Source organism: Hemiscyllium ocellatum, chromosome 5, assembly GCF_020745735.1.
Source record: "Hemiscyllium ocellatum isolate sHemOce1 chromosome 5, sHemOce1.pat.X.cur, whole genome shotgun sequence".
NCBI classification, from domain to species: Eukaryota; Metazoa; Chordata; class Chondrichthyes; order Orectolobiformes; family Hemiscylliidae; genus Hemiscyllium; species Hemiscyllium ocellatum.
The window spans coordinates 46,301,378-46,315,296 of record NC_083405.1 but is presented as its reverse complement, the minus strand read 5'-3'; the positions used below and the strand labels follow the sequence as shown (position 1 = coordinate 46,315,296).

At 40.9% G+C, this 13,919-nt stretch overlaps 1 protein-coding gene across 4 annotated transcripts in view; it reads right to left on the bottom strand.

Annotated features, from left to right (window-relative positions):
• Positions 1–13,919, bottom strand: part of crppa (CDP-L-ribitol pyrophosphorylase A) — a 256,062-nt gene that overhangs the window by 169,121 nt on the left and 73,022 nt on the right. For all 4 annotated transcript variants that reach the window (XM_060825431.1, XM_060825433.1, XM_060825432.1 and 1 more), the window contains exons 5-6: positions 12,690–12,735; positions 6,852–6,949 (exon numbers count right to left, since the gene is read on the bottom strand). In XM_060825431.1, the coding sequence (XP_060681414.1) occupies positions 6,852–6,949; positions 12,690–12,735 (144 nt within the window). The remainder of the gene's footprint in view (positions 1–6,851; positions 6,950–12,689; positions 12,736–13,919) is intronic.

Below are 13,919 nucleotides of genomic sequence, written 5' to 3'. Positions count from 1 at the left end.
AAATTATGAGGGGCATGGATAGGGTAAAAAGGCAAAGTCTTTTCCCTGGGGTCGGTGAGTCCAGAACTAGAGGGCATAGGTTTAGGGTGAGAGGGGAAAGATATAAAAGAGACCTAAGGGGCAACTTTTTCACACAGAGGGTGGTATATGTATGGAATGAGCTGCCAGAGGATGTGGTGGAGGCTGGTACAATTGCAACATTTAAGAGGCATTTGGTTAGGTATATGAATAAGAAGGGTTTGGAGGGATATGGGCCGGGTGCTGGCAGGTGGGACTAGATTGGGTTGGGATATCTGGTCGGCATGGACGGGTTGGACCGAAGGGTCTGTTTCCATGCTGTACATCTCTATGACTCTATAATAAGGAGTCACCCAATTAAAACAAAGATGAGAAGGAATTTCTTCTTTCAGAGGGTTGTGAATCTGAGGAGTTCTCTACCACAGAGGACTGCAGAGGCTATATCATTAAATATATTCAAGGTTGAGATAGACACATTTGTAATCAGTAAGGGAATTAAGGGTTTTGGGGAAAAAGCAGGAAAGTGGAATTAAGGATTATCAGGGTCAATCACGATCTCATTGAAGGGTTAAGTAGACTAACAGACCAAATGGACAACTTCTGCTCATACAGCTTTTGGTCTTCATACCTTGGCCATCTTCATAAATATAGAAAGTAAGATTGCCAGTGAATTCACCTTCAGGCATCATCACGGCTATGTCCATCCTACCTCTCAGGAGTATGTTCAAATATATGTTTTCCATCATCAGCCATTGGGCGTCAAACAGGAAAAATAATTTGGCTACTTTCTTTTACCTTTCTAGCCCAGGAGTATTGATCTCTATCTACTGTAAAGAGGTCATGGATACCTAACATTTACATAAACTGTGTGATATCATCATTAAAAAAAACTGAGCAAAACGAAATGAGTTAAAATCGACATCAGAAATTAAGTTGAAACACGAACAGCTCTTAAAACATTATGTGAAAACCACCCTAATAGATTCAATGGGCCTCTCTCAACTATGCTCAGTATTTTTGCCTTCAAGTGTTTTATCCAATTAAAACTAAAAAAATGTATTAATACTCGATATAAAATGTTGCCAAAGCAATCACAAACCATGTAGCTTACAGGTTGTTGAATAATTGATGCTCTGGGGTGAATTTGTCAGACGTGCCTGCAGACCCAGACTAATTTGAAAACAGGTATATACATGAGTGATGCAGTCAGTCAAACACACACCATCCTTAGAACCAATTAGGGAGCCTCCCTACGTGCCTGTAATTCATTACCTGACCATCCATTTTTTTTCTGATATTTGCACAATCTTACTTTGATCTATGCATAAATGAGCAAGATTGGAGTCAGGGCTGTGAGGCACTGTGTAATTATGCAAAGAGAGTACAGAAAGGAAGCCTGGAGGAGTCAACAGTTCTGTCAAAGCTTAACTGTAAAGTCTTTAAAGAGGTGTGTACAATTTGGTTCCACTGAGATCCTTTTCTCCCTCCACTCACTGACAGCGTTAACTGGAGATTTCAGGATGATGTAATGGAAGAAAGCAAGTGTGAATTGGACATTTATTTGAATTTAAAACTAAGATAAAGTCAGAAGTAAGCCTTCAGTTTCAACTTCTCAAAACTACCAAATTGGTTTTGATCTTGAACAAATACTTTTCCTGGGTACACCAAGTGGCACTCAAGTGGCCTTAGTGAAATTGTCTTTTGCCCCTCACAATACTTTTAAGAATAATGATTGTATTTTGTACTGTGTAAAGCATATTGCATATTACCTATAAAAAATATTATTCCTGGCAGTCATTCTATGATTTCACTCATTTTTCTCACTTCCCATTCAACTTAATCTGATCTTCAAAAGGAAGAAATGATTGATTAAACCAAATGCCTTCAGTAGAGATCACATAATTGCATATGCCAGCTCTGAACTCAAATTATGAATAATGTGGGCAGTTCATTTTATTGCTCAAAGCCTGCAACACAGTGTTACAACTAATTAGGTGCAGTCATCTAAATGAATCATTATCTCAGGCCGACTGCACCAACTTTCTGACCACATGCAGCATTGTAAATTTCTGATGCTGGCAAACCATTGTTAAAACTGCAGAGCCTGAAGTGCCGCTTAGTTCTTCTAATCTTGTGCTGTAACTTCGATGAAGGATCAACAGAATCCCTCCAGAAACTACTCTCTCCAGTCAGGCTTATGGTAAGAAATTGGGAAATCATCACAGAATCTCTAATCCATGAAACTTTGCTCTCATGGGGACAGATTGGAAATGCATTTCAGGAAGGAAAACATTTGAATGATTTGGAGCTCCTTCAGAATGATAGCTGCTGCTCACAATGATCACAAATCTTTTCACAGACATATCATCCTGGTGCATGCTTCCTTTTTACATGGAGCTGTAGAAATTCCAGGATTTTGATGCACCAAGTCATTGTGGCTTCAATCTGGCTTGATTTTTTTGTTCCACCCTGAATTTAATGAAAATAAATAAATATCGGACAGTTAAAAACCAAGCTGCCAACACGCTTTTACCTTTACGTTAATGCCTGATGTATCCCAGTGATGTTTTTAAACACATTGACGATCAGACAGAATGGGCATCAACAAAATAATCCACCACTATATGTAGATTCAATTATGTGAGCTAAATGCATTCCAAAATGCTGATCTGCAGAGAGAGTTATGCCAGAAGAGCCTGAGAGAATTAATCCTGCATCTGTTTTTATGCACAGTCTCTCAGACAAAGATGGCATGCAATTTGCAAAACAAACTGAATTTATCCAGACATGATTTTAAATATGGGCTCCTGTGTTTTGCTACTAAATGAACATATCTGCAATCAAACTGCATCTGGATTTAAGGATGACTTAAATTAAGTTGATGATACAGGATGAAAATGAGCTATTTTAACTCCTGGATAAAAATTAAGTTTCAACCTATTAGGAAGTTTGGTGGCTAGATTGGACAGCCAGAAAGATGAGCAGGGATCACACTGTGCAATTATCCCGCAATAATTTAAGGCAACATCGGCAGTATGTCAATACTTTCAGCATGCAGTGAGTGACAGCAAACCGGTTGCGCAGCTGGACTTATCAGCGATGCAGTAATACTGAAGAGTGGTTAACTCCACTTAAAATTGAGCCTGCACCTTGTAAAGAGGTGTAATGTAGCCAGGAGTGTGCGTTGCTGACCTTTATAGCTGGCTGCATAAATTACTTGGGTTCCTTTTGTAAAGTGGTAGCATCCCCACCTCTGAGCAGGAGGCCCAGGATCAAATCCCAGCTGACAGAGGTGTATAATAACATACCTGAACAGAACATAAAACAGTAGAGCACAGGAACAGGCCCTATGTCCCACCATGCCTGTGCTAACAATGATGGCATTCTAAACTAATCCCATCTACCTGTACATTGTCTGTCTCCACTAATTCCCTGCTGGTTCTGTCTAAATGCCTCTCAAACATTGGTGTCATATCTGCATGGTTGATTAGAAAATGTTTTGTCAATGGGCATTGTCTACAAAGTCAATCTTGGCCAGTAAAATATGAAAGAATGGCACAGTATGTGAAAGACTGGGATCCAATCTTTAGGTGCACTGAACAGGATGCTTTGGTGGAAGAGCTAAGATATCCTGTACATGGTGACGGTCAATAGACTCTACAGACATTTGTTATGGATCAGGCCAGACCCCCTCAAAACATTTCAAGATAGCCCAGACCCTAACTTTGTTTGTTGTTTTAAACAGGTGTATAGTCGATATTCCAGGAGTGATGCAGCTGGTAAAACCACTTTGTTTTAAACAAAACAGAATTTATTTACAGAATACTACATGAAACACGAACAGAAGAGAACCAAATTTAGAAAAACTTATCTAAAAACCCAATCAACTCTATCGCAACTTAATGCTGTTCCAAATACCTGTAACATCCCCATAAACACCACCTTGGCAAAAAAAGCAAAATCAAATACAGGTCCTTCCAGCAGAGATTGGGTGAATTGGCTAAATTGCCCATAGTGTTAGTTGCATTAGTCAGAGGGAAATGGGTCTGGTTGGGTTACTCTTCAGAGGGTCGGTGTGGACTTGTTGGGCCAAAGGGCCTGTTTCCACACTGTAGGGAATCTAATCTAAGATGTCAGAGAGAGAGACTCAGCCAGAAAACTTCTGTTGAATCCAGGAAACTTTTCCTCCAGCTGTTTTCTTGACCTACAGCTTCAATAAGACTGCTTGCTAAAACCTGAGCTGGAAGAAGTGTCCACTCCCCTTTCATTGTACAAGTGATCTAAAATAAAAACATAAAAAGCCTTTGCCTGAGGCAGTGTCTGCTAGCCATAATCAAAGGGCTGATCCCAGCCAAATCGTAACCTCTGCCATTTATAACCCCTTTTGGAAAAAAAAACTAAGGACAGTATAACCTTGGTTAAAGGAGCAGCATCATCACACATATGTCCAGAAGTCTTGGGAGCAGACGGTTGTGAAGAGCAGTGCCAGAATCAAAGTCCTGCTGCAAGAAGTTCATTGACATCACATGACTGGCTAAATTCAGTAAATGTATTTCAAAATGCAACATACTGCTAGCTATACCGCTACACTCAGAAACTGCTCAATTCACAACACCCTCATCACTCACTTTGCATAAATTTCTTTCAATCAAAACTCATTATGACTTTCATACGTTTCACTTCACCCTCACACACAGAGCATGACTACAAGCTTCACACTCGCACATTAGTACTGACACGAATTGTTATTTGTTCAACTACCACAATTCACATTTGACAACACTCATTGACACACTTCTCATTATCTTGCAAATCAAGGCAGAGCACAAGTGGAAGCAGTAGAAGTTTGCACCGGGGATAGACAAGCCTGTATGTCTGAATCCCCATGCTGGAAATGATGTTGGCATTATTAAGATACTCATTACTCAGATTGTGCTCAAAAGTGAGGGTGAAATCATTTGGGATGACAGTTGCCTCATACTTAATCCTCCTCCTCGCAATTCCATCTCCCCTTCATCCCACAAACTCTCATGCTTACAAGTTGCAGATAATGTAGGCAAGTCATCTCTTACTCTCTCCCACCCCAGACCACAACAATACTTGTTTGTCTTTCTCTATCAGAGACTCAAGAAATCTAACCTGATGGGACAGTGAAGGAACAGAAACTACTTGGTGACAATAAAAGCACATCATCATTGCTACCACCAATGCAGATACTAACACAGCATGTCTATTTGGTTAGAATAAAGGTGGAGTCTGCGCATAGTGAGATATTTGACATGAATGGGCTGGAGTCAAGGGTAACATAGATGGCACTTGCCATGCACAAGGGCTCCAGGAAATCTTCTCTCCTGTAGCTATCTGCAGTCTTTCTCTATTCATGTAATCTCCTTTATTTTCCCTGTCAAAGTACATAATCTCACATTTTCCCAAATTATATTCCAACTCAGTTAACCTATCCCTATCCTAATGTTGACTCCCTGAGCCATCCTCTCTCTTTGACTTCCTAGTTATTTTTGTATCATCAGCAAACTTGGCAATAATACATTTGCTTTCTTTACCCATGTCATAGCAATATAATGAAAGTGATTGTGGCCCTACACTGACCCCTGAAACTGAGACACTCCACTCATTACATGTTGCCATGCTTAAAGTGCCTTCTTGTCCTATCTTCTATTAGTTAGCCAATCCTTAAATCTGGCCATTTAGATGTGAAATAAAAGGAGCATTTTTTTCTTCCAAAGGACTGTAGAAATCTCATTCAAAAAACTCATGCAAAAACTGAGGGTATTGTACCAGTTAAAATTTTCCAAGACAAAGAATGGTAAATCCTTGTTTGGCAAATACATCAAAATATATTAAAATATTCTGAAATATGAATATATCAATGACAGTTAAATTGTGCCCAGCAAAAGGCACACCATAATCTAATCAAATGTTGAAATAGGCTCAAGGAGTGGAATGTCCTACAGAAACACACACAAAAGAAATGAAGGGATGCAAATAACACTTGCTCTGTTTGCAATGGGATTATACATATGCTTAAGAAGAAACTGGTATACCTTCATAGATTATCTTAGAACACAGATTAGCATTTCCAAATGCCCATAGCTTGCCATGGCCAATTTTCACACTACCTCCCTGACAATGAAAGGTTGACTAATATGGCAGTGTCATGCTTCTCTGTCTATGATCACCCATATAAGTGGCATTTTCATTCTACAAGAAAGCAACAAAAATATTTTCCTATTGTGTCCTCTTCACCCTTAGTGACCTGGATCTCTCTCTCTCTCTCTCTCTCTCTCTCACTCAAAAGTGACAATATATCATTGTGAGTTCTTTTTCCATGAGGCACTTATGCTGGTGGTGCATCTACAGCACCAAAGCAGGCACAAGTGCCAATACATAACAGGGAAGTAGGACAGAGTCATGCCAGGATCAAAGCATCAGGACCACAGCCCTTGTGTCAGAGATATGGCACTTAATGCACAGCTTTTATAAGTGACCAGTCAACACAAGCAACAAAAGCATCAAATAGGTACAGTTATTAACAATGAAACTAAATGCATAGTCTTGCATGTATTATTAATTATCAGTGTTTCTGACTGGGAACATTGTTTTTGGCGCAATGGTGCAGCAGTATATGACTATGCACTTATAGATAGCCTCCTCATATAGAATATGCCGAGATTCAGTTGTTCATGGTGTGTACATGAAGTATTCAATAAAGTATCAGGGGTTTTTTGATGCTCAGTCTTAGTAGTGTTCCACGTTAGCAATTCAGTTTGAATACACATATCACACAGTTTACATATCTAACAAACTTGACTGACCTCCATCAACTTTTGTAAGGCCTCTTGCAGCAAGTGGCTCAATTGCACTGGTTCTTCTTGTATTCCAGTGAAGATACAGACTCTCTTAGAAAGACTTTCTATGGGGAGAAAGAAAAATTAATTCATGGTTTTCATTTTCTCAGTGAAACATTCTGATGCTCCTCTACAGTGGTTAGCACTGCTGCCTCACAGCGCCTGAGACCCGGGTTCAATTCCCGACTCAGGCGACTGACTGTGTGGAGTTTGCACGTTCTCCCCGTGTCTGCATGGGTTTCCTCCGGGTGCTCCGATTTCCTCCCACAGTCCAAAGATGTGCGGGTCAGGTGTATTGGCCATACTAAATTGCCTGTAGTGTTAGGTAAGGGGTAAATGTAGGGGTATGGGTGGGTTGCGCTTCGGTGGGTCGGTGTGGACTTGTTGGGCCGAAGGGCCTGTTTCCACACTGTGAGTAATCTAATCTAATGTTTCCACTTCATTTTTTTTTAAACACCCCAATGCTAAAGCGGAACATGAGTCAAATGCAAACATATTTACTCATTTTCTTATCACTCTTCCTTTCCTGAAGGCAGTATTTCATGCTGTTGAACAGTTGTCCACATTCCTCTGGTACCTCATTCTGTAGCCATGGAAATACGAGACTCCACTCTCTACACAGAGACTAGTTTTATCTCTGTGTAAATTGGAGAAATTAACAGGGCTATCAAAGTTTGTTACACCCACAAATGTTAGAATCTGGTGTTATTATGACATGACTGAGTTTGGCTTTTGCCTATACTATATGTACTTAAACGAGGAATTCAAGAAAGTAGCCGGAGTGTGATTTGTTGTGTTAATAACTAAGATGTGGCAAAAAGCCCTTTCTAACTGGGTATCGGAATTGGTAACATTATTAGTTCAGAAACACTTCCATCATTTGCTGTATTTGTTGTTATTTACAGTACAAAACCAATAATAGATGTCTAAGTAGACCATGTACACCATGAAGCCAAATGTGTTACACTCTTTCCATATGGTAAACATTCTTTACTTTTCACTGGAATTGATAAGTACAGAAAATATAGCAAAGGCATAAAGTCAATCAACATTTGGAAAAAAAAACTTCAGTATTTCAGCAGCTCACTTCATGAATAAGGTAAAAACAATGACTGCAGATGCTGGAAACCAGATTCTGGATTAGTGGTGCTGGAAGAGCACAGCAGTTCAGGCAGCATCTAAGGAGCAGCGAAATCAACGTTTCAGGCAAAAGCCCTTCATCAGGAATAAAGGCAGAGAGCCTGACGCGTGGAGAGATAAGCTTGGGGGGGGGGGGGGGGGGAGGGGGGATAAAGTAGCATACAATGCAATGGGTGAGTGGGGGAGGGGATGAAGGTGATAGGTCAGGGAGGAGAGGGTGGAGTGGATAGGTGGAGAAGGAAATAGGTAGGTAAATAGGTAGGACAAGTCCGGACAAGTCATGGGGTCATGGGGACAGTGCTGAGCTGGAAGTTTGGAACTAGGGTGAGGTGGGCGAAGGGGAAATGAGGAAACTGTTGAAGTCCACATTGATGCCCTGGGGTTGAAGTGTTCCAAGGCGGAAGATGAGGCGTTCTTCCTCCAGGTGTCTGGTGGCTAGGGAGCAGCGGTGAAGGAGGCCCAGGACCTCCATGTCCTCAGCAGAGCGGGAGGGGGAGTTGAAATGTTGGATCATGGGACTATATTTTGAGAGAGTTTGGTCTGAGCCATAACAATATTGTTTTCTACACAAGACGTGGTAAATATTTTCATTCCTAAAGATTTGGTCAACATGGAGCTGAAGGCAAACCTGTCCTCTGTGCCAGGGCAGCAACTCACATATGCATAACACATTTGTGTCAGTAAGATCACTTCCAACAACAGCGATTAAAACCAGAAACTCATGTTGAAATGAGTAAAAAGCCTCCTCAAATTCCCACAATTTTACCTGATCCTATCAGGACAAAAAACATTCGCAGTAGTTGTTTTTGTAATGAAGACTGCTGCTGTACATCGGGAAAACTGGGAAATCCCACACAGCTGATTCACAGGGAATTGAAAATACCGAATAGTGATTTGCCTGCTTCATTAATTTCTCCAAAAAATAAATTTAAAAGTGGAATATTTCAGAGGGCTCCAACTCATTTAAGCATAGTAGCAATACAGAAAAGGTTATCAGATTAAATAAAAAAAGGTAAAGTCACCATTTTCCAAAGGACCATAGGGCTTGTTCTCTCATTACACAGAGACAACGTTTGAGAGAATAATGAGTTTAATCTGAGGGTCACCACACTTTGGGCAGTGGCTGATGCTGAGAAGGCAGGGCTTTCATGGTAACCTCAGCTAGTACGGTAAACCTCAGAGGGTAATGTGGAGGATTAAAACCCTAATCAAACTCCAGGGTTAATACTAACAAAACTGAATCTCAACTCACCACTCCCTTCCTCAAATGTACCCACCCTGAACCCTCACACATCCTATACCCAATAGCAGCCCCACCAGAACCCCTGCACTAGCTACTTTAATAATGATATTCTCTGATAGTTCCAACTGCACTGCTTTTTCCAAGGGGAAAAAAAGTGTAATTTCTTTCTTTGTATCACAAGATACAAATAATACCATTTTTTAAAAATGAACAGCTCTGTAATGTGTAATCATCGTTTTCTAAAAAGAACTAGTCTGGCTGTAATCACTTAACTGTTTAATGGACTTCTAAACATGTAATGTAGCCATACAACTTCATAAAGGCCTCTGATTCCACCCAAGGTATATTCAGAGTTCCAATACAGAAACAGCAAGACTGTTATAAGTGGCCCTTATCTAGAAAGGGATAAACAAACAGCAAGAATCGAGTCACGATCATGATGCAGTTGTTCCAGACCTTGCATGTGGACATTGGAGATGGATAGCCGACACATGAATAATCTGATGATACCTACTAGGCAAACTGGGTAATCGTTTAAAAATTAAGAACTAGAAGCCAGGAGTAGGCAATTCAGTCGCTTAAGCTTATTCCGCTATGTAATACACTCATGGCTGATCTCCTCTTCGCCTCAACTGCACTTTCCACTTTACCAATGGACATTTGAAGACCAAGACTCATGGAATTAAACATGTGCTGCTATTCCTGACAGAACACTGAGTTGACTCCACCTATAATTACAGACCTAACAATAAAATAAATATCTTCCCTGTGCACATCAGCTCAGATGTGTAGAATAAACCTGACGTATGTATGAGATATCCAGATAATCTATCCACTTAATTCATTGCTGATCGTGAAATTTGACAAATAACCATGACTTCTGCTTAGAAGTAACTAGTTGTGCACAGATGTTCACACTGATCATTGCTGTCAGAGCTGTGTCACTATTTTGAACTTGATGGGCAGGCTTGGCTCCAGAAGACAGCTTACCTCTGTCACTAGGTCCACAGTAAATCATACAGATGATTAGGACAGATGTGAAAGGTAGCTATTTTTACCATGCAAAGAGAATAGTTTGAGATCTGGTTGGGCTGATTATATAGAGGAGCATCCGACTATAAATTTCATCAGGTTCCATCACTGAGTTCTTTGTAAAACTGTTAATGACATGGTTGTGAAAGCCATTCTCCACCACCATCAATGGAAAAGAAAGCCAGCAGTGTGTAAAACACAGTCAATTCACTAACACACATCTCGTGCTGCTACCACCAACATCACCTTCGATATGCTTCAATATATTATGTGATGTCTGCAGCAAGGAACAAGATGCCATATTGAAAATGAATTCAATAGATATGTTGCCCCAATAGCCCCAGAGGAAAAGTTATTCAAGAAAACCAATCAATTATCAATTACACCAAACTGGCAGTTTCACAGGACAGGCAGCCTGTCATCTTAATCTAGTATGACCTGCGTGTAACCCTAGTTGCAAGTTGGGGCTAACTCTAAGTTCCTTCAAGTCAACCAAGGATGGGCACGAAATGGCTCATTGCCAGTGCTGCAAATATAACGTGTAGGAATTTTTCAAAAACATCTTGTGATCAAAGAGTAATAGTCAAATAAATACGTGCCAGATCCATGGGTGGCTGTCTCCATTTTAGATCGGAAGCTTCCAACCATCTTGGGGTATCAGTTCAAAGAAAGGAGACCCGTTTGTACCTAAACTGTCATTCCAACTCCGCAACATACTACTGCAGTTTTAAAAAGTTACAAACGATTCCAGATCTTCAAAACTTTTATAATATCATTAAAGACAAAACTGCTGAATTCCAAATTTGAGGTAAGAGTGACAGCCCTTGACATCAAGACTGTATATGACCAAGTGTGGCATCAAGGAGCCTTAACAAAACTGGAATCAATAGGTATCAGGGGCAAATTCTTTGCTGGTTGGAATCATACCTGGAACACAGGAAGATGGTCTTGGTTGTTGGAGGTCAGTCATCTCAGCTCCAGGACATCGCTGCAGAGGTTCCTCAGGATAGTGTCCTCGGCTCAACTATCTTCAGCTGCTTCATAAATGGCCTCCCCTCCGTCACAAGGTGAGAAGTGGGGATAATCGCCAATGATTGCACAATGTTCAGCAACATTTGTGACTCTCAGATACTGCATCAGTTCAAATGCAACAAGAGCTGTACAAGATCCAGGCTTGGGCTCATAAGTGGCAATATCATTCATGCCACATAAATGCCAGGTAAATACCATCTCCAATAAGAGACAATTTAGCCACCACCAACTGACATTGAATCCTCATTATCAACATCCTTGAAGTTACCATTGACTAGAAACTCAATTGAACTCACTACAAACACCGTGGCTACAACAACAGATTACAATCTAGGAATACTGGGGTGAGTAACTCACCTCCTGACTCCCAAAACGTGTCCATAATTTACAAGGCAGAAGGCAGGAGTGTGATGGAATGCTCCCCAATTCCCTGAATGGGTGCAGCTCTAACAAGATTTCAGAACCTTCACAGGCACCACATTCACAAACATCCACTCCCTCGCAGCAGGGATTTATAAGATTCACTGCAGAAATTCACCAAAGATTCTCAGCAGCACCTTCCAAATCTACAACCACTTCCATCAAGGAGGATAGGGCCAGCAGATATATGGGAACACCATCGCATGCAAATGTCCTTCCAAGCCATTTACTATCCTGACTTGGAAACATTTGCTGTCCCTTCAATCTCACTGCGTCAAAATCCTGGAATTGCCTACCCAATAGTCACAGAGTCATAGAGATGTACAGCATGGAAACAGACCCTTCAGTCCAACCCATCCATGCCGACCAGACATCCCAACCCAATCTAATCCCACCTCCAGCACCTGGCCCATATCCCTCCAAACCCTTTCTATTCATATACCCACCCAAATGCCTCTTAGTTCACCATCATTTTCTCAAGGGCAACTAGGGACAGGCAATAAATGACTAGTGATGTCCACATCCCAGGAATGAATAAAATAATGCACACTTCTCATTCAATATGGTGCTAAAAATCAATTTTGTTTGTCTTTCAAGTGGTTTTCATCGGATTAAGCAAAGTTAGCAAAACTAAGAATGAAATAAACTTGAATAAATGGATATACCTCCACTTGACAGTGGATTAAAATTCCTAATCTGGAACTTTTTTTTTAAATAACTGTTCTCAAGTTACTAATTGTGCCTAAGGATAGTATATAAATGTCTACTCACTGCTCGGGACTGAATAATGTTCCTAGTTCTGTAACACATTATTGTGCAAATTGCCAACACACCCTGAACCCAATTGACACACAGTGATACTAGATACAGAGTTAAAATATAGCTATCTCTGTAAAGCATTTCAAACAACTCAATCTGACATGAACATAAAGACATACCCTTGATAATCGATTCCGCTGCATAGAGGTCTCGCTTATAAGTTACCTAAGAAACAAACAAATTGCATTATGTTTATTACAGAGAGAAAATCAATAGCTAATGTAATCATAGCCTGAAGCTGTTTATTTAAATTATCAAATAAAGAAAATGAAAAAAAATCGCAATGTACTCAGGATATCTGATTTTACTTTAAGCGCAAACATTAAAATTGAAGTATGTTATATTACACTTTCTTCATTGTGTAGTGTTTCATCAGTTAGCAAATCCTTACTGTGGGTGGAATCTTCTACTCAAAGGTGATAGGTTGGAGAGTGGATGGGCATTTAATTTGGTAGGAAGATGGCATACCCTAATTCCACAGTTTTCCTGCTTTCAGCAGAATTACATCCTGGGTGAGAAGGTCCATGGGAAATCTTCTTGTCTGTTTATTGATTGAGGACACTTAAAGGACTCTCCACATTTCTACTGGGGTTCACATGCCACCCTTTGTTTTGGAGGTAGGGAAGTGTTGATGAAAGGCAGTCAGTGCCAGATCAAGACACTGGACATCAGGCAGTGACTGCCTGCTTGGAGCCAGTCCCGCGCCCTTGCTTCCACAATTCTCTGCTTCCCTCTTGCTGTGACACTCAAACTCAGAATCACGCCCCTCCACCCGAGTCCACAAGATCATTTACTTTTTTCTGGGTCTTCCCCAATCCTGTGTAGCAATGTTGGGCCCAAGCTGCCTGCCCTCGGACTGTCTGGCAGCTCCTGCTGGGCAGGACATCCAAGTACAGGGCCTTGATTCACTGGAAGGCCAGACTGTTTGCTTGCCCCCAGTGCGTGATCGCCAGTTGACTCAGCTGTACGAGGCAGCGAGGGTCTTTCACCAATCATGCAGCTGGCAGGCAAGAACAACAACGCTTGAACAAGATCCACCCGATACTTCACTCCAACATTCCCCATCAACTTTAGGTTTCCACTGACAACAGATTTCCTTCTTACTTTCTCCTCTTACTCGCTTTCTTCGCAAATTCCAATACTAACTACCCGTAAAAAGAACTTCATTGGCTTGTACAGAGTTTTCAAACATCCAGTCATGAACAGTGCTGTAAGGAGCCCAAGTCATTTTACTCCCTCAATGTAAAGCTTCTCCTTCCTTAGGCAAGGGGACTAGAACTGCTCACAATACACCAAGTGCAGCTTGAACAGTGTTCTATACAAATGAAGCAGGAGGTTTTTGCTCCTGT